The sequence below is a fragment of the Leiobunum rupestre genome, chromosome 9 (assembly GCF_980474605.1).
Source record: "Leiobunum rupestre chromosome 9, qqLeiRupe1.1.hap1, whole genome shotgun sequence".
NCBI lineage: Eukaryota > Metazoa > Arthropoda > Arachnida > Opiliones > Sclerosomatidae > Leiobunum > Leiobunum rupestre.
In genome coordinates this window covers 19,474,400-19,496,937 of record NC_143392.1, presented here as the reverse complement: position 1 = coordinate 19,496,937, position 22,538 = coordinate 19,474,400, and the positions used below count along the sequence as shown (strand labels likewise).

At 37.5% G+C, this 22,538-nt stretch overlaps 1 protein-coding gene and 1 pseudogene across 1 annotated transcript in view; one reads left to right on the top strand and one right to left on the bottom strand.

The window, feature by feature from the left end:
- Positions 1-662: 662 nt before the first annotated feature.
- Positions 663-22,538, top strand: part of LOC149926778 (uncharacterized) — a 41,356-nt gene continuing 19,480 nt past the window's right edge. Inside the window, exons 1-3 of the mRNA XM_090159603.1 lie at positions 663-709; positions 9,428-9,531; positions 14,279-14,329. Coding sequence (XP_090015729.1) covers positions 9,465-9,531; positions 14,279-14,329 — 118 coding nt within the window. The 5' untranslated portion in view covers positions 663-709; positions 9,428-9,464. The remainder of the gene's footprint in view (positions 710-9,427; positions 9,532-14,278; positions 14,330-22,538) is intronic.
- On the bottom strand, positions 20,243-20,867 carry LOC149926779 (uncharacterized; annotated as a pseudogene).

Below are 22,538 nucleotides of genomic sequence, written 5' to 3'. Positions count from 1 at the left end.
TTTCTTCCTATATCCCCATGGCCGACGCTTTTCTTTAATTCAATGTTGAGGCTACAGGGTTCGAAATAACAAACCCGTACCCAAAAAAACCCAGGGATTTTTTTGGGTACGACCCACTAAATAAACCCCACGATAAAACCCACTTTTTGGTAAAACAAATGGGTTGTTTTTTTATCACTAATTTGAGTTGTAACACATGTTTATTCGTATTTAGTTAAGAAATATATAAAGCTTTTTACTAGAATTGTCTTAAATTTTATTAAATATCGCGAGTTGAAATACATCGATTTTTGTAATGTTGACTTGTTAGCCTAAATTTTAATAAAACTTTAAAAAAAACAATAAAACCCGATGGGTCTGGGTTTTTTTTTAAACCCGTTTTAAAAAAAAAAACCCCCCTGCGAGGGTGTGGCAAAATTGTCACGTGTTTTAGGAAACATGAAGGGAGGAGCAACCGGAAATTCGTCCTGAATTTTTAAAATGATTATGTGTACCTTTAAAACACGGTGATTAAGTACTTGTTATAAATCTTCTAGGTGTAATTCGAATTTCCTGTAGAACATCTGTCTGCCTGCGTGGTTCCCACAACCTGACAATTATGATTTCATCCATACCATTAATTTTAATTGGAGGGGCGTGATGTCGAGTTGGAAATTTTCACAACGATATAGCAAGCTTCTATTCACTTGTACTTTCACTGAAGAAACAGGTAAGTCTATCTGCTCTTTTAAATTCGCTGCATGCCATTGGAGCCCGTGCTAACCAAAAAACGGACAGCGAGACTTTAAATGTTTTGTGAACTAAAATACAAGTTGGCAAGCCAAAATATACCTCTCCTCGGAAGAATTGTCCCTAGTGGTATTAATTTCTCGAGATAACCCTTAAAGATATATCTCCGCAATTTAGAGTTATTTGTTAAAAATATTAACCCATTTCTATCCCGCCCGGTATAAAATTTTAATTATAATTAAAATAATTGAGACGAAACGACCAATTTTAATTTATTCAGAATATCATAAGTTAAGTAGTTACAACAGTAAGTTAGACGTACTATAACAATGCACAATTGAATTAAACCCTTTTACAGAACAAGTTTATCAGTTAAATATAATACGAAGCAAATTTTAATGAAATATCTACAGAGGCTTTTTGGAATTACTCGCTTACGAAATACTTGCCGCATCTTTAACGCTCATTTTATTTCAACACTCGCCCTTGATGAAGATACCGTAGATATCTGGTAGTGGACGACTCGTTCACTTCCTGTTGACGTTGTGACGCATACCACATGAAAAAGACCAATGCCGTCCAATTTCCAATATCATATAATGACTCGCACACCCAAGAAATCATTGACTGCGTTAGAAATCGTAGATATCCAAATATCCACACCAAATGTATTTACAAGAAGCAAAAACCTTACCATCAACAAAGCACAGAGAGCCACTTGACTAACCGCCAGCTTTTAAAGCAATTAACGTTAAATTATCTCCTTTGAATTAACAGAACTATATATAGGTCGTTAAGAAAGTGGACCACCCACAGGGTCTACCCTTTAACCCTCTAATCTCGGCTGACTGCGCTAAAACAAGATTTAACCTTTAAAAAATACCAGATTAGGCCTTCATAAATTCATTAATAAAAAAAGACTTTAAGACAGGCATCGTAAGCATAATAGGTAATAATTTCAGTGAATCTAAGCAGCTATCGGTGGTTCTGTGGTAGAGCGCTCGACTGCCAAGCCGAATGGTCTGGGTTCGAAACCTGGGTGGCGCATTTGTTTTTAATCAATAGAGAAACGCTAAATTAGAATTTCTTCGATGCAATAATTTCAATTTCAATTCTATTTCAATTAAACCAAAATTTCGTACTCTATTAAATACGCTTCCGATAAAGCTGAAGGTCTAATTTTCAATAAAGCGTAACAAGTGTCGGTGGTTCTGTGGTAGAACGTCCGCCTGTCAATCAGGAGGTCTCGGGTTCAAATCCCGCCCGATGCGATCGCAAATTGATACTAAGACGAATACCGTGTACAACTGGTGGAAACCCTGCCATTGGACGTTGAGAGGTAGCATTACACTCAGCACTCGGTCCGTCCCAAAGTCATTAAGAAGAAGTTGGAGAGAAAACGCCCATATAAACACAACAGACTCAACATGCACAACCATCAGAACACAAACACAACAAATTCAACACTCACAACCTACGCATAAACATTACAAAAACGTAAAACACCAAACCGTCACGACGGTGAGCGAAAAAACACCATCCAAACCAAACCGCAAATGCATCCGTTAACGCTCACCGTCACACGGTGGTTTTGCCAACCCTTTGAGAAACTGCGTACGCAGTGATTACACTTTGCACCGAAAATGCGAACGCGTTCGCAGTCCTGACAGACAGACACACCCACAGACACACCCACAGACCCACCCACAGACCCACCCACAGACCCACCCACAGACAGACACGGTCGTTGTATAACCCCTCCTAGGGGACTTTGTCCCCTCGGAGAGGTAATAAAGTTGAATATGAAAATAATAAGTTGGTATGGGCGTCATTACTTTGGGGTTTTCAAGTCAATTTTAAAATGAATGTTTGGTTTTCATAAAATATGATCCTTGTCATAGAGTAAACCACTCACATAGAGTGGAAGGCTATCAGCGAAACTTGTTAACACTTTTCATACGTAACGTCTGGTTTTCGAGGCGTTAAATAAACCAGCTGGCCTAAAGGTCATGTACAATATCTGCATAAAAAAGTAAGTTTATACTCTAAAAAATGTAAAAACAACACCATCGCTCTTCGGACTATATTTATTCACGCCTCGAAAACAAGTTGGCCCGTTTGGATAAATGTTTCTTGGGCTTCCATAGAGCCTTCCACTCTATGCGAGTGGTTTGTTCTATGAATTCCAATAAACGTATATTTTTGTGATTGGATTATTCCGGTTTCAAAAGAAGAAATTGCCCCCTACGGCCGGCTTGTATTCTTTCAAGCCCTCAAAACGCGGAGAAAAATGACCGTATTTTGACGCAACAAATTGTATTCTTACGTTGTTCAATATGCTTTTCAACTCTTTTTGTCTGCGACCTACCGGTTAAATTTTTTTTTCTTCTGAAAAGCACAAAAGTGCTTCGATTTTTCTTAAATTTACAAATATACCCCGAAAATTTTCCGTCACGTCGTTTTCGAGAAAAACGCTTGGATCGATAAATTCCAAAGATCCTGTATATTCTAATATGTTAAAAATGAATTTAAAAAATGCACGCATTTATCTTGGTATTATCAGGAGTGGGCATCATTGACATTTTTAAGAGACCGTCATTGTCAAGAATTGCCCCGCCTTTTCTCTCTATTCCCTTCCTTGAGAAAATATGAATTATGTAAATTTTTACATTATCCCCAGATTTACATATTTCTCCGTTCCCATTTAAATTTAAGAAATATAAAGTTAATAAGGTTTTTAAAGCCTAAGAATTGGTGCCGCTGCCCACCTTATGATAGACTCGACAGCTGGGTTTCTCCAAGGCCTAGGAAACTGGAAACGGACAATAACCACACAGAAAATGTATTTCAAAGCTAACAATAACTTAACTTACTGAAAATGTTCGCTAATGAAAAAAATTATATTTACAGAATTCAACGTTTTTGACTTTAATGACTTTAATATATAAATAGGGGTTATCAATATAAAATTTCAGGTTGGCTCCCCCGTTTAAACCAGAGATAATTAATTAACTATCTGTTTAAACGCCGCAAATTATGTAAATCTAAATTAATTCTATGTTAATTAACATTAAACGGTCAACCCTCAATAATCAGAGAATCCCCAGTAGAAAATAGCCATATTTAGTATCCCTAAAAACCCCTGATAACCACTATATCCTTTCAAAAAATCCAATAACCTAAATTATTAAAATCAACATTAAAATTCCCTTTTAAATCTTATTTAAGCTACGACTTATTTAAAACATCGACCAATAAGATATTGGTCGTTAGTTAAAAAGATCATGCCTAAACGAGTCTCGTCCCAAGATCCCCGAGCGGTTATATGTAGTAATATCTACTCTAAGATTATCGAAATTTGAAAAATTCCCTATGCTCAATATTTATTTTCAAAATTTATCGAGGCCTACTTTCCCGCTGCCTTCGAGCCGGACTACGGAGCACGAAGCGATCACTGCCTCGGACACTGTCCCGCGAAACGGTAGGTCCTGGAAGGCGGATTTGGATCTCTATTTATTTTACCTCATTGATGAAAAATTAATCGAGCTCGTGGCCGAAATTCGAGGATTTTCTCCGCTTGGTGGTGTTTTGGTGGAGACAATTAAGAAAAAGCGGAATAGCGTTACCTATCCAGTCCAGGTGTAAATGGTCTTAGGTTAAATATAGATTGTTCCTTATGTAAGGAATCCTTGTTTTAAGAGGAGTTCTAATATCAGACCCCTGGCTGGAGCCTAATATAATATAAACATCGTATTATATTTGTTTGATGATTTAGTTTTAATGAGCTAGTTTTTGGAATCCTCGATGATCATTCTCCATTTCAACTTGATCTCTAACTTTCGGCCCACCCATGTAGCTCAGTGTAGTCGGCCGATTACTACGAATTTGGTCGGGAAATTGGAATACTGAGTCGGGTGTGGTGTCCAATCAATAGCGTATATACAGCTATAGTTGGCCGGCTGTGTGATTTAAAATAGTCTTCCCTACTGTAGGCTGGGTAGGACATCCCGACTGTTGCTATTGATTGGACACCACATCCGACCGTGTTCCCAAATAAAATCGTTTGAAAAATATCAGTAATAATAGGACCTCTAGTTGGCCGACCCCTTACGAAAATGGTGGATCAAAATTTGAACCAAATTTCATCCAAAATTGGATCAAACGGGGATCCAATTACAGACTTCTCTGGATGAAATTTTGGATCCAACTGTTCTCTATTTGGGATCCAAGGGTCTTGATCCAATGAGATTCGGATCCAGTCGGCATCCAATGCGATTTGGATCCCGACTGAATCTAATGATATTTGGATCCGGTTGGGATTCAAAGGAATTTAGATACCGACTGAGACCAGCATTTAAGGTAAGGAATCTAGGCGTAAAGGCAATCTTAGTAACATGAATTATATTTCATAACATTCACTGCAGATACTACACCTTCCACTTAGTCGTGATTGTACTCACTTTTCAATTAATTTTTTGGATCCAAATTTGATACAATACTATTTGATCAAACCAATGTGGATAGTTGATCCTTATTTGATCCCTTCAGGATATAGCTTGATACAAATTGGATCCAATGTCCAAAATTGGATCAAGTCATTTTCGTAAGGGACTCCGAAGAGTCGACTTTCGAACTGGCAATTATAGACCCATGATGAAAGTTGGGGGGGGGGGGGGGGGCGAAAATTAAAATTTTTATCTGGCAACTCAGCATTTGGACGGAACATCCGTTTCCTTATTTCCGCCTGTATATTTCAATGGCGGTCACGTGGTTCAACTCGTCACAAACAGGATGTTCCGTCCAGAGGTCTCACTTAAGCCTCGTCTGCGGCCCCTCTTTAATAATAATAATAATCAGCTAGGCTAATACCCAAGGCACCACCTTAGGCCCAAGTCATCTAGCGACTTATAATGCCTTTAAACAGGTGGCCGGGTTACAATGCGTAGGAGGGTGGTGGCAAGCCCTTCATGCCACGCGAGCCAACAGCTCCCTACACTTACTATTACCGTTAACCTCTACAAGTTTTTATGGGAAGGGGAAACCGAAGAACTCGGGGGAAAACCCCTTTAACCAGTGGGGAGAGAACTTGCAAACTCAACGCGGAAGGAGTTGTTATGGGTCTATTATATCGGATTATAGTACCATCATAGGTGACGTTTTGTAGACGGCCCAGATTGTCAACCCCAAAAAATTGGCCATACAACGTACTACCAACCCTATTTTGAACTGCGGTATAAAAACGGAATTTTCCTTATTTATGGTGCTAAAATGTAGCCTATATAATTATAGAACTCATTATATAAAATTTTCCATACATAATATTTTTATTAGCTTTATGAAAAAATAATTTCCTAGTCTTTCAAACGAAAAATATTTAAAATCTTAAGTTTTTAAATTCTATACTCAGAACAGCGAAAGAGAAATAATAAACATTATCTGTGTATTGTGTTTCTAAATTACTTAGTACTTACAAGTTATCTTCAACCTAGCTTAAAATTAACATTAGGAACTTAACATCAATTGGAGTTTTAAAATATGCATAAGTAGGTACATGTATAATGTTCGACTTCAAAGTTCAAATGAAAATGTACAATAAACCCTATAATTATTTACACAATTGCCCGATGCTTCATCGTTTGATTAATCGTAGCGTTGTACATAGAAATGACGTTATAAAATAATAAATATTACTCTACTTTAGACAATTTTGTAAAATTTAATGTAGAAGAATCACTGTAAAATATCATTGCTTACCTTTGGTTAAAAAACGTTCTGACACCACCTTCCGGAATAGAAAATAGCAACTGGCCAGTCCCTTTAGAACTCCGACCTAAAGATGCACCTGGTTAGACGCGAAACATAACGTCGCCATTTCACATTTTGTGATATATTTGTTTGTTAATGTGGAAAAATGATAGATAACTCATATTTATAAGGATTCATTTTTTTATGAACTATATACATTGTTAATAATAATTAACGTGAATGACCTAAATTTTTTACTATTCTATTCGCTATGTAATTCGTATATCACTCGATGCGAACGGTATAGAAAATGATGCGCTGGCGAGTTATGGCAAAATGGATGGCGCGAAAATATTATCAGTGATCAAATATCTATGTATACCAATTTCCATGCTCTATCAAACGTCATACTGGTTCATGCTATTAAGACAATTTATTGTTTCGAAAAAACGACTTTCATTACTCCATGATTCGTTTTGACGTCAAGATAAAACACATGGCACAATGATTTAACACGCTTATCAGCTAATACACATTTCATTTCTACGTAGAAACAGCATTGCAAAAACGAGTAAGATCAACTGTTCCTAAATGTTAGAAAATATTTATAAATTTTTGAGAATATTTTCATTATTCACCAGCGAGTTAAAAAAACCTTTAAATCCTTTAAAACCTTTAAAACCTTTAAAACCGCTAAAATCAGAGCCTTTGTAAAGTCGTTTACTTGAACTTTGGGGTATTCGGGAACTACCCACGTACATTCTTAAATCGGTTATTGAGATAAATTTGGAAGACAAGAAGAAGGATGAGAGAGATAGAAGAATTAACGAAGCAATTACAACCATTAAAGCAATTTTCGTCTAAATTAACATAGTATGAGTTCCACCATTCTATTCCTTTAAAATCCGCGGGTTAATCTAGAAAACGCAAGCCTAGCGCCATCTATTTTAAAAAATAAATAAAAGTTCAAGGCCAAAAGAAAGGTGAATTTACGGCAAGATAAAGTTAGGTTTTTTAGCTAAATAAACCTTCCCCTAATTTTTGTATTGTGAGAAAAAAGCTCAGGACGAGTATATAAACTGAAACTGTTGAACAATTTCGGGTTCGGTGTTGAGTGGCTATGGGTAGTGTTCATTTGTGAATGAAGTGATCAAGTGAAATAGTAAATTGTGATAGCGGTAAAAGTGCTAAAGAGGGCAAGGGGAAAAAATACTATTTCTAGCAAATTTAAATTTCGTAATTTTTGTTTAAAACGTTTTATTTTTCCAGCCCAAAAACCTCCAAAATCTTTGCTAGATTTGGGAAATATTAAAGAAATTGTTTTATCATAGATAAACGTAATTGTTTGCCGAACTAACAGAGATCGGAACGATTTTTGACCGTGATTACATAAAATGACTTCTTGTCTAGCCATAATGAAAAAATCTTCGAAAATGGCTGATTTAGTGCATTTTGAGATGGTTTTCGTTTCGTATCTTTATTTATATGCAAAACATAGACTTCCCAAAAATACTACCTGATATCAAAAGTGACATAATTACTAAAAGTGTGTCAATCAGACCTAATTCATAATGAATGTTACCAACGAAATACACTTTGGGAGGGGAGAAGGGAAATTATGCCTTGGCGAGGCAAGGAAGTTAAAACCAACAAATAACGCCTCGTAGTGAGGAACGGAGGAACTAAGTAGCACCGGTCAAAGTTAGTGTATGTTTTTAATTTTCGTCGTTCTGTGGATATGATATCGCCATCTACCTACGATATAATACCATAGACTAACAAAAGATCCAGAAAGGCGAAAATAAGTAGTTTTTTATGTGGTCGATCTGGAGTCGAGTATTCATTAAGCCTTTAGCATACGAAAGTACAGGGATTGTCACACTTTTTGTAATTATGTCACTTTTGGTGATATGAATAGCTTAATCTATCCAATGTAAAAGTCAAAATTGACCTTAACGCAATAGGAAGTTAACTTGGTCGCTAGGGGTCGCTAAAAAAAAATTAGTTCTGACAAATACAGGTATTCTGAATAAACGAAATATGTATAATATCTATATTATGAGGAGCGCTTGGTACGTCGGTTGTTGTCGTCGTACGTCCGAGCTTTCTGGAATGTTTGCTTAGTCTGTCAAATATAGCCTTTTTGTGTTTTTGCGTCAGTATAAGGGTACCAGAGGCGGAGCGGCGAACCGGGGGTGGCGGGGGGGGGGGAGGGTTGAGACGAGAGAAAGACGAGTTTTTATGTTATTTTTGCGGGGGGGGGGGGACGGTACCGCGGTTATTATGGCATGGGGAAAAGGGTAGGGGGACCTTATAGCGGTGGAGTGCCTCGAAACACACAACTAGCTGATTTAAAATTTATTTATCTTGAGAACACTAATAATTTAATATGATAGTGACCAGAACTAGACGCGTAGGAATGTTTTCGATTAAGGGGGGCATATTAAATTTATACAGCGGCCCTTTAAACGTAATAAGGAATAACCTAAATGAAACATTTTACTACCAGCTCGGCACCCCTCTCTAATTTGAAGGAGGGGAATATTGTACTCCTGATCAGAGCTATCTGAAAATATAAATTTGAAGGCAAACAAACTTCAAAAATCACTAAATACTAAAATTGGAAAGTAACCAGTTACTGAGCCCCGATTGACGAAATGAACGCTGGGTTTTCATTTCTGTACTTTTGTATAATTTGACGAATAAATCCATTTTAACTCTAACAGTTAAAGAGATATGCCCCGAACGGCGGTAAGAATTAAAAATAGTACCAACAAATCCCCATTTTGTGTAAAAACCATTTCTTAAAATTCTTGAAAGGTTATATTTCCGTTAACGTTCTGTTGAACGTGATAAATTTACAGAATGCGATGTCCCGTTTTACCTAAGAGTATTTCAATAGTAAAATAAGTTTGAACTTTGTTATTTGCAATTTATTTTACCAATTTTACAGATTATATCCAAACTTCATCGATTTTCTACGCCTTTAAATGATGAAATACGTGCTGGTATTGGCAACTATCCTGGCTTTTAATCTCGTCGTGTCTGGCCAAGGAGGTAAGTTACGAACTAGCTTTCTTATTTCTATTCAGTCACGACCAACCTTTAAAAGACCATTTGCCGGCTAATATCAAAAGTCAAAACCCTCTAATTGCAAATTTTAATACATGTGAATTGTACACCCAATTAAGTCTGGGAATGAAATTCTTAAATCATCTTTATTGCATTTATTGACAAATTGGTTATAGCAGGAACACGAGAAAGAATAAATGCTTTATCAAAGCAAATGCGTTGATTTTATTTAAAGTGATAAGCAGAGTACTCGAGAAATAATAGTTTGAACAATAAAAAATCAAAACTAATTAATTTCAAGTATTTTTTCAGCACTGGGGTTTATGTACCTCCAGTTTTTAACCTTAGTACCACACCAAATATTTGGCCTCCGTTGCCACTGATTTAAACACCGCGAAATCCTTAACAGATAGATGCGTAGTAAGCTTCTCCATCCCCGCACTGTTGTATATACACTAAAGACTCTCAAAAAATGGCCCTCAACAATATAGAAACATTTAAAACTGTATATTTATTTAATACTGAATACTTTAATGACAGAGCTATTTGAAATGTAAAAAAAACATAATTTAAAATCAACATGTAACCAATGATGGTAGAGAAAACAAACTTTCCTCGAGTGAGGAGCCCGGCGGAAAATTGTTCAGAAGCGAGGCCGCATTGCCTCGTTGTACCGCGATTGAGATTCTCTGTACTAGGTAATCGGTCGAACGCGGGTCACCATACACCTCCCGAATTTTGCGGCCAATCGCGTGTATTAATTCCAGGCCGTCATGACCGAAAGATCCCAGGGTCTCGACAACAATGGCCTGGAAAGGAAACGATTCTCTAACCCTGAGTATTTGGCCTTTTTCTTCGATTCGGCCTGGGTAGCTACCCAGAGTGGGGCCATTGAAGAGTTAGCCAAATACGATGGAGCTAAAGGATCCACGCACGTAAAGTCCCACACAAGCGACTTACCGCCGGACCAAGGGACTAACGACATGCCGTCCGGGCGTTTTCCATCATCACGTGATAGACCAGGTGGTTCCAGGACGGAAGGCACGCCAGCAGAAACGAGAGCGCGTCACGGGATATCATTGACCGCGCTATGGCGAGAGAGCCGACCGGAGCTTTTCTTGCAGCTTAATCCACGCAAGCCAAAGGAATCAACCGAAGACCGACGGTGATACGAAAGGATTCTTCATCCAAATGAGTACCGAGAGGCGGCGACGAAAGAGCGCTCAACCACGCCCCGGACTCCTAAGAATTCACCGATAAGAGCCGGGCTTCATCCCGGTCAGTTGAAGCCCGAGCGGATCAAAATGATAAAGTTTTGTCGATCACAGGGTCTTCCCAAGCGCGTTGGTATTTCCAAAGATCTGGCGAAGGTAAACTTTCAACGGAAAGGAGTTCCCACTAGCGGAGGCGTCAAGAAATACCCGGTCTTCCGAATCTGTGAAGAAATCTGGGATAATTTCGCGAAAAAGATCAGAGACGCTCGAGAACGAAGACAAAAAAACGGAGAGAGCTATCTTGGTGGCATGGCGGATTCCAAGGCCCTCTTTAGCCACCGGAATCGAGGACTGTTCCCATGGTGAAAGTTCCATCAAAGTATTGGTGATCGTTTCAAGGGCCAAACGTAGTTTGTCATCAAAGGATCGGAGGTCGGTCTGACATCGCCGCCATACCGGGGCGCTACGGAGGACGTAAGACAGGTTAGGGATGGCCATGGAATTTTTTAGCAGAAAGACCCCATGGTGAGCTGTGACCTGTCCTAAGTTCTTTGTCATTATATCTAGAGCTTCGATTTTACTCGAGAGACAGGCAGACATGGCCTCATCGACGAGAGGAGCGCCCAGGAGGATGAATTGGGATCGTGGTAATACTTTAATGCCCGGGGCCACCGCATCGAACATAGATTGGAAATGGGCGTCGGTGAGATCACCACCGTTGAGAACGAGAAGCTCGCATTTCGACGGGTTGAGCTCGAGGCCGACGTTCGAGGAAAGAGATTTAGGTTGACTAGGTCATCGAGAACTGCACCTGGTTCTCCACCCAGCGAAAAATCGTCCAAGTACCATATGTTCAATTCTGAAGACATACAGGATGCCACTTTCTGGACCACGAAGCAAAAGATAGCAGGTCCTAAATGGTCTCCTTGTTGAACGCCGCGCGCAGAAGGTATTATGGATTCGCCGTAAGAAAGGTGAGAGGTGACCCGATAGCACTGGCGCAGGTAGAGATAAAGTTCAGGGATTTCCCTATAAACGCATTCAAGGAGGCGGTCGCGACGTACCGTGTTGAGAAAGTCCACTTTGAGTAAAACCTTCGGCTAGAGATGTGGGTGGTTGATGTAGCGATGGGGTGCGTGAGCAGCGGCTTCAGCACCGCCCTGCGTTCCGAAAACCAGTTGAGTGGGTCGCAAGAGAGGACCCAGAGTCGGCATGAGGTGAGAGCAGGCAACCTTTGCGACCAGACGACGAAGAGTGCATCCCACCGCTATGGGCCTCACGCCTCCGTCCTTTTTCAGAAGAGCGCTCAAATTGGCGGCGTATCAAACTGGACATAGTGCCGATGGGACTTGGCCGGCGAGCATGAAGTTGCAGAGGCTTGTGAGAGATTTAAACAAACATTCGCCGGAAGCTCCTGTGTCGGGCCCAATCAAATCCTTAAGATGCTGAGGTTTTAAGCCGTCGAGACCACCTGCCGAGCCGGACGGGAACGACATGATTGCAGTGCGGACGCTAGATTCTTCCACGTTGAGCCGAGGGAGACTATTTAAGTCTTCAGGTTCGTACGAAAAATCCTGATGGGTATTCCCTGTGGGGTGTTTACCTTTGAGGACCTCTAAAGTAGTAGAGTTCGTTGGGGCAAAGAGAACTTGCAGACACATAGAGGGAAAGAAAAGTAGCGCCCCCAAGATTCAAAACTGTTGTCCTTAACGACCTTGTTGAATGAAGAGGATAGTGCCATAGACGCCATGTATCTAGCGTTTTTCGGAATGCGACTAATAATACGCCGATCTGATTTGAAGATAGTAAGTTGACCGACAAGGTCCGCGTAACTGTCAGCAGGCACGGAGGACGACGGCGGAAAAGAAGCTGCAGGGGAAACGGAAGGCCTTGTGCAAGAAGATCGTACGTCTTGTGAGGACATTATCTTGCGCGAAAACGCACCCGGTGCTAGACGAATTGCACCCGGAGGTAAAACCCCCGAAAAACGTTAATTAGTAGAGTGTGAAACCACTGTCGCGAGTTCGACTGCATCACAGAACGAAAGGAGAAAAAGCGGCGAGACCCAAGACCTTACTTGTTTTTGTTGGTAAAAAAGAGGCCAAAAGCGTAAATTGCAAGGCCGAATTAGCGGGGTCATAAATTCAATCAGAGCAGAAACATTAACACGAACCAAATATAAAACGCCAGTCATAGAATACAAGTAAACACAAAGCTGGTACAATTACAGTTTTCTATACCTATTTTCTACTTTCATTGCTTCCATTATCGTTTCTTTTCCTATGCAATATTAAATGTTGTTGAAACGCTCTGCGTTATCGGAGGAATGCCGCAAGTGATATTTGACGTCTTTTAGTTTTTCCCAAATGGAATCGAAAATCGCAACTGGCTATAGCTCCTCAACCGTTGGTGGTAGAGCAATGACAGTGACACTTTCTAAATATGAATCGACCACACTGAATCCGAAAATCAGGAGCGTAACTGCATTATTAAAAAAGTTGTCAAAAACGACATCTGGCGTTACCGCCGAAACTATTGTCGCTCTGAAAAAACCGACCACTCCACGTGAAAGGAAACAAAAAAATATTAAAAATTGTTTCTGGTGTCATTTTTCTATCGTTCACACGTTTCGAGAAAATTTAAGAAAAATGGAAAAACTCCCTTTGTCGAAGACTTTTGTAACAGACTATACAGCCGAACAAACTAGGCGCGGAAAAAAGTACACTAGTCACTAGAACAACACTTAGCAAAAGGGAGGGATAACTAGAAAAATTTAAAACACAGAGTACAAAAAGATCTAAATAAAGACAATTAAAAGGAAATTCGTTGAAAAAAGAAATTCTGACAAATTAAAACTAAAAAAAATTAGACAGTAGTATAGTTTACAAAAAAAACAAAAACGAAACGACTGTCGCGATGCGGGGGTAATACATTATTTACACAAAAAAATAAGATGGCTAGCCAGATTTCCCGCACGGTACTGATGAGTTCCAAATAGAACGAAACCGGTCTACCGTTGGCTATTTTATATAGTTTTTATGTAGTTTATTACTCGAACATCTATTTGATCCGAGATTCGCGTCTTTTTGTTTGCTCGAAGACCTATTGGTACGAGTAATTAGTAAGTTTTTTAATTTCTTCAAATTTGTTGAGGGTTTAGCTATGTTATCCCTTTTTTTACATAAAAAATCAGCTAGCTACCTTAATTAGGCTCAAGTAATCACCGAAGGCCCAAGTCATCACTAGCTTAGGCCTCAGTCATCACTAGCTTAGGCCTCAGTCATCACTAGCTTAGGCCCCAGTCATCACTAGCTTAGACCCCAGTCATCACTAGCTTAGGCCCCAGTCATCACTAGCTTAGACTCCAGTCATCACTAGCTTAGGCCCAAGTCATCGAGCGACATTTAAAGCTTTTAAACAGGTGGGCGGGTTACAATGCGTAGAAGGGTGGTGGAAAGCCCTTTAAGCCACGCGAACCAACCTGTGCCGTGTATGAAAATTAATCATATTTCTTTTAGGTAAACAAAGAATGAATGATCCATTTGGTCCAACATTTATAACATGTTCCGGTAAGCGTAACTATTAATTTGACAATATATACACTCTAAGAAATTACCGCAACTTAACATTAACCGTTATATGAACGTTTCAAAAATAGTCATAAAATCAGCGGTTAGACTACATTTACAGTTTTTTATTTAATAAAAAGTTGATTTCGTATTTCAATTAACAATGAAAACAACACATGTTTTTCTACGGTAATATTACACTTAATAAAAAACTAGAGCGCGGTCAGAGTGGCCTCGAATAAAGTTCAAGTCTACCGGGTGGTAGTTAATCCGCCACTGAATAATTCATGCCTTTATAAATCATTCCCCAGTACAGTACCTTCGGATAGTATGAAATCTTCGCGATTGAATTCCGACAAATTCTCTACAAATCATAAGTACTTCCGGAGATGTATTAAGACTGTCATAATCACGGTAATTTCTTAGTGTATAAGACTCGCAACGATTTTCTATTTTTGTGAATAAGTTAATTCATTGGTTCTACATCAAGAAGATCAAATGGAATTTAAACCAATTTTTTTTAAAAGAAATCCCAACCCTTTGTATCGACCTTTTCTATAAGTTTTTTAAATTGTGGGGTGTGTGTTTTGCGACAAAGACGAATTTACATTTTAACCCCTTCGGCTCAAATCGCCCGCCATTGTACAGTCATCGAGTTACGCGAGTCTAGTGGTACGTTGCGGTAGGACACTGCAACAAAAACGTCTGAAACTGCAGGTATTCTAACTTTTCATTATTTATTTAGTAAATTAACGTAGAATTATATAAATATCAATTTATTTTGTAATTTTATTAGGCATAAAAATGCGAATAGGCCTTATTTTACAATGCAAATTTTATTTATAGGTCTAAGCCTTGGTCTAAATATGACTGAACCAAGTAGCATGGATGAAGTATGTACGGTATGGTTATTAGGATCGGCAACTTTATAGGAAATTTGACAGACTAAAATTTTTCGCTGCGACGACACGCCACCTGTTCGTCAGTTAGGGTACTATGAAATCAATTATTTTTTTTTATCATTTTCCCGCCGGCTAGGAATTTTAAAAATGGACGGCGCTAGGAAGTTAAAATGGTTATTTCAGAAATTAGCTGCTTATTTTAATTTAACTTATATCTTCCCATAGAACCATTTACGGTAAATTACTATCATTATTAAATAATTTTTGTGTTTTTTTTCACTAAAACAACTAGGCCTATGCGACTTTATAAAATAATGTGCCAAAGGTGAGTGGAGAATTCTGCAGAAAAATCATGTAGTAAAAAATACAACATAGTCAGATAAATTATATTTATGAAAATAAAATGTTTACAACTAAAATCTTCGTTGATGAAATCTTTACAAATGTAGAACTTTTGACAGTTTACGATTTCTCCTTTCATCTCTGTCATTAGGTATATTAGTAGCTCTGCAATTTCTCTTGGCAGCTTTTTCTTCACTAAGTTCTTCATTATGAACTGTAAGCATTCGACGTATTTTACATTTTAAAAATAACTGTCGGGCTTTGGTTTGTATTTCTTGGCACATAGAATTTGGAAAAGGAATTTCGCTTATTTTATGATCTAGTTTCGTCAGCAGGTTAATTTTGTGCATAGTGAGACCAAAGAACTGATCGAAATACACATCAAACTTCATAATTGCTTCAGCAAATTCACGAGTTGGCATTTTCAACTTCCCACATTCTTTCTCAGGATCATTAACATAAGATCTTAATACGATGAGCATTTCATTGTCACTGTCTATTTTGGTACTTTCTTTCAACATTGCTGTCGCACAGTTTTTACAATTTGAATGAATTTCAAGCATTTTTTTTCCTATGTATCCAGCGACATTAGTTAAAACATTTTTACGGGCAAGTTCTAGGTAGTTAATCGATGTAGGTGGTTGAGCATGACTTATATGTTCACAGAAGTCTATTTCTTTATCTAGTACAACACTTTTATTTAAATGAGTGCCGATAAGTTCAGTTAACTTCACTATATATGTCTCTTCAACATCCTTACAGTTGGATGAGTCTGACTTTGAAAAAAGTGATGAACACATTAGCTTGCGGAATGTAAAACGGAACTGTTGACAAGTCGGATTATCGTTGCTGCCACTCAAAGACCTAGCTTTGGAGAAAAAATTTTCGAGGACATCTTGGTTAAGATTAGAAGTCATGATATATTTCAACTGCTCATTTTCTAAAAGATCTGTACTTAATTCCAATAAACATGATATTGCAGTCCTCCAACCCTTCAAACATGGTGGTTCTCGTTTACATTCTAAAACTTTAATTTTTTTAAACCAAGCTTTCTTCTCCTTTAAAAATTCAATACTCGGACAGTTCTTCACTAGAGGTTTCCTCGAGTCCTTATCTGTTTTGAGATTACTTGAGTTAAATATGTCGAAAATTTTGTCTATTTCCTTCAAAAAATTAGCAGTAGCTAGGCATTCTTGGTCCATCTTCTTCATCATGGTATACATATAAATACCCATGCCAACTGAATGACTAAATATGTGACACGCACGTTTGACAGACATTTTTTGGAAATTGTTTGGATTAATGTCTTTAGGTGTTAATTTTGGTGCCATGCGAAATGATTCAACTGTGTCAAAGCCATAAAATTTTTCAATATGATCCCACGACACTGTTTCTCCAGCTACCTCAAAGTCATATTTTAATAACATATTACGAAGCGATTTAAGAAGGTGTGGTGGATCTGGCATGAAAAATATTTTTTGATTTTTGAATATGGCATATGGTGAGTCTTCGTTGATGTTAAGTCTTCTAAATAATGCCTGATTGTTTGAACCTTGATCACAAATTACCACTTTAACTACAAATCCAATGTCAATTAAAATTTCCACCGTTTCGATTAGAATATTATGAAGAATATTTTGATTCATTGAGTTCCGGACGAAGTAATATGACAAAGGTTGTTTCCAATAATGGGTCAAACTGGATAGCATAAAAACTGCGGCATGGTTGGCATATTCGGATGTTTATGATTGACCTAAGTCTTCAAAGCCATCAATTGTGTCAGATTTTGCATCATATTGTAGACATTCCTTTAATGCCATTTCATCTACAGTAAGTACTGTTAGCTTCTCTTGTTCTGACATATTTTTTACTCTTAACTTCAGCAAATCAATAAGTTCAGATGAAAATCCAGTTTTACATGGGACGTTTTCCAGCCAGGAGTTTAGTGTTCGAGGAGCCGGTAGATGAAACATTTTCCTTAACTGTTTATATGCTTTTGGTCCTTGGAAATGCAGCGCCAGGCACATTTGTTTTTCGAAATTCGTAAATCTTCTGCCTTTCGCAGCTTTGTTATTCAGCCTTAACTGCATTTCAAGGAAGAGCTTCCCCTTGGCTGGCAAGTTTGGAAAATAAGTCTCAATTGGATTAAATTTTTGAAGTTCTCGATTTAGTTTATCCACTTTCCTCGTGAGAGTTTGATTCTTATTGTATTGAACCTTCAGTAAGCGTTTAGCTTTTAATATTTTTCTCTCATAAAAGTCGCGAGTATTTTGTGTGTTATTAATATCAGTACAAGCATCTTCTTTGTTAGTTTCCGAGAGCTCTTCAGGTATTTCAATATTTTCAACATATGGTTTAAGATTTTCTTCTGGTTCATCCAGTTCTCTGGTGCTAGGAATGTTGGCCGCAGTTATATCAATTTGACTGTATTCGTCTGCGTAGTCATTTGGCTCATCTTCAAATAGAGCTATTGCAGGAGGTTTTTTGAAAAGTGACGGTACAGCATTTTTCACCAACAGATTCCTATAAGGAAAATTAATATAATGAATGATTGACTTTCCCAAATCATTATTAAAACTCACCTTTTAAGAAAACAATGTGGTTCAAAATGATCAGGGCACAAAGAAATGGAAGATGATTTGTGTAATTCCACTTCACGTCCAAACAAATCCATCCTCCCACAATTCTCAATCCATTTTTTGCACCTATAAAGTGACATAGGCTTAGTGGTTTGAGTGGAATAAAACGCGTAGAAAATTATTTAGTCGTGAAATTATTAAGAATTACCTTAAATGATCTTTAGGGAAATGGAAAAAAGGCATTTCTGGCATTTTAGTCCGCGAATTGTGGCATAAAAACGCCGCGCACTTGCGAAAACCGCTTTTTTTTTCGCTAGAACCGTCCATCTTTCTTTCCTCGAGAAAACGATAAAAAAATTTCTTCTTAGCACCCTAACTGGCGGGCAGGTGGCGTGAAATTCTACTCTGCTATTTCTAACATTAACTCTCCTATCCTAATAACCATACCATACATACATACTTCATCCATGCAAGTAGCACAGAAAGCATACCTTCAAACATGCTAACTAATAAAGAAACACCTAACAAATTTGTATTTCCAATTTGTGGTTATAAAAACTCGCTTTTTGGAGTATCTGCTTTGACGGATGAAAGTATTGATTTTTTTTTATAAATCAAAAACAAATAAAAAGAGACAAATTCATAGAAGTTATAAGTTTTTGGTAGTCTTACGTGATCACTTCTTCTCTGGTATCCTGTGTTCAAAGGTATTTGTATTTTTGTTTTTGTGTTTAAAACAAAATTATTTACCCAATGTTTATTTATAAAGGGAAAAGGATCAATGTTTGGTTAAGGCAAAACGCTACAAAAGCAAAAAGAAAAAATGACTCTCCGTACTGTGTTATCGCAGCTCTGAGGATATCTACAAATCAAATTTTGGATAGCAACTGTGGATGCCCGGCTGGAAAGGGAGGATTTGGCAATCATTTGATGGCATTGTTGCGGCTAGTTCCAACTCTTAAAGCAAAGCATTTCGATGAACCTCCACCAGAGATGTCTTGCACGGATTTACCACAGCAATGGAAGAGGGTCAGCAATTGGAGCTTTCAATGTGATGGAGTTAGATTGGCGAAGGCCTCAAGAAGGGGGAAGTTCAAAGAGAGTTGGTTGCAAAATTTTTGAAGCTCGATCATCTCCAAGAAATCCGAACGAATTAGGCAACGCAAACTGTAAACTAGCTTCCGATTTAAAAAATAGTGGTGAATTTGCTTTTGCAGACTTGATTATGTCTAAAAATACTTTCTCTCAACCATGGGTGAATACTAAATTGGGGGCTTGCCCAAAAGATTCCCCACTAAGCTACCAATTGCAATATACCAATAGTTCCTATTTTGTGCTCCACTCTTTGGCTTTATTCGAAGCTCTTTCCTACGGAGTTGATCATACACCTACAGTATGCTTTCCATCTCAAAATAATGTGTCCTGGAATATTTATGCTAGTTTCTTGTCAATCGGTGAAGAATATAATTTTTTTTTGGTAAATAGAAGTATCAAATTCGGTTTTTTCCAAATTTGTTGAATGATAATTAAGAATATATATAAAACTTAATTTAGAGAAATTTAAAATACTTCATTTTAAATATGAAATTTAATACCCGCTACATTTTCCAGTTTTATTATAATACAATATATAGCCTTTTACCCTTATTTACCACTATGGAACACTGAATTTAATTGTTTAAAAATTTCAAAAGGCATTATTATTAAAAATTAAAACGATTTAATGAATGATCTAATTTTATTTAAAATTTGAGAATTTGGTACGCCCCCGTAGCCATAAGCGGGGGGTCAAGAGAAACTCAAGCCCCCTTCATTTGATTTTGCCCCCTCAAAATTACTATTCTATACTAAACAAAATACAATTCAAGAAAAAATCGTGCCCTCCTAGTAAAACCCTTAGTCCCTCTAGTAACATTTTCTGGCTACGGCCGAGGGTTCAAAGACAAAAACTAACATTCAGCCATGATTCGATTTTATGATTTAACATGGCTATCAGAAAAATATAAACTAATCTCTGATTATAATTAAATATTTACATTTTAAAAGTTGGTTAATGGTAATTCTATTTCATCTAACAATGAATTATCATTTTAAGCAATCAAAGTTTCATTCTGTTTCAAAATAGGTGTCTGAAAGTTAGTTGAAATAGCGCAAACAGTCCATATTTGATTCGCAACTGGGGCCAATGTTATCGGAATAGGTCGATCAAAAATGTGGAACGTTCTAATTCTTTGAATTCTGCGTTCAACGTGTATTCTGATTGCAGCTATTTTTTGTGTTTCTTTAATTTCAGCCTCAGTAAATTGTCCACATTGTCCCAAACAAAAAGGGGGGTATATTTAATTTAACGTTTTTCTGAATTGAATCTAGGAGATCTGGTATCTTAAAACCTTTGTCAGCCATGACAGAGTCATTTTCATCAAAATCCAATGATTTAAACCCACTACGTCGGGTGATCTCCTTATCGGATATACATCCCGTATGAAGACTTGAAACAAATGTGACTAATCCATCTGGAGAAATTCCTAACAATCCTTTGTGGGTGTTGGTTGACTTGTAATTGGAATACGTTCCAGATTGCATAACCAAAGACTGAGAGGTTTCACACTTAATTTCTGTGGCATCAACTATGACCCTAGTGAAAGTAACTGGCATATGCTGATCAATATACTCTCGGGATGGCCAAAGACACATTTGAGATAATTGCAATTACATTAAATTTATCCAACTTATAAATGTCTTGGTGACAGTCGACACAGCCACTCCAAATCGGTTTGCTAAATCTCGTTCAAAGACCAAGACGTAGTTTCATTAAAACCATTAAAAATTGATTTTGTGTGGACAATTTCCTCTTACGACCTCTCTTGACACCCGCGTAGTTATCCTGCTTCACAATTTTGTTTTCTTTCCAGGTTTGTTTTGATGTTGAGTACCACCAGTTAAAATTTTCACCATTTTCTCCCGGATTTAAAAAAGCGTACAAAGACGTCTTTGATAAGTGGGAATTCCAGTGCAAATATTTACTTCTTCATCTGTATCTTTTAACGACTCCATACTTGTTATGGGTTTAAGTTGATTTGATAAATCGTCATTGGTGCTTTAGAAAATTTTAATTTTAACATCATTGGTCAATAATATGCCTTTAAGTGAGAATATTTCTTTCTTCTAGCCATTAATTTCTACAATTTTCTTTTCAATTGTTTGAGTAAGCTTAATTATTTCTTCATTTTGTTTCACGCTGTTTTCTTTAAGTGAAGAAATTTCTTGGTTTTGTTTCACCACTTTATTTGACAAAGTTTCAATAAGGTTCTCTAGCGTTTGTAGACGAGACTCTTGTTTCCTCTAACATCGCATCTTTGAGCTTCATTTGTTGTTCATATTCCTCGTAAGTGGTTTTGTTGGTTTTTTCCTGGTCGATTTCATTGAATTGATTAGTAACGTTAGTATCTAAACAGTCTACTGTGAGTTGGTTGTCATTGCTATTAGTATCATTATCAAAGATTAAAAGGGTTTCATTTTCTACAATAACAGATTCATTCAAAGATTTTCCATCACTACGCTTAGCTGATTTGGCATAGTTTTCTTAAGTAGTCTTCTCTCCTTCACCTCTTTGTTTATAATCCATTTAAATACCGAAGGCACAGCGTTGCTCTTGAGATGTTTCTGGCCATTGGCCATATTGGGCCAATAATCCTTCTCCGTGAAATGTATAGAACATACTTTTGTAGTTTTATGTAAATTAAAATGTTTAACAACATCTCTTATAATATTTTGTAGCCAAGCTTTTTGAAGTTTCTTATCAGTGGGAAACTTGTGTCTTGTGGAAAGATATCTGTAACCAAGTGAAGCCTAGTCTTAGATATTATCCTTACTTTCAAACTAAAATTTACTACTCGCTTACTTTAGAAATAACTCCATCAACTTCTCGAATGTATCCTCTTTGATTACACTCAGGAACACAGCAGTGCGTTGGCATTATTAAGTAATATTTAAATACTAAACCGATTTTAAAACTGTACTTTGCACTACTCGGTTTAAACAACGTAATGTGCGCTAGGAGGATGGAAATACGGGAGGGGAAATATGGGATTCCTAGGCCTGGTAATGTGGGGAAATCGGACATAAGATACTAGAGACACCTAGCGGACACCATAGTCAAAATTTCGTCCGCGTGTTCGTTGGGACTTGGTGCAGGTTTTAAAATCGTGTTAAAGATTTATTTATTTTGTCTTTAAATTAAATAAACATCTCCGAAATTAGTTTCGTAGAATCCAGGTAGAATATTCGTGTTTCAACTTGTACAAAAAGCCGTTGTGAATAGAATGAAAAGTAGGCAAAATTTATAGTGACAAAAAATTCCGCCTATTTTTACGATGGCGCTACGCT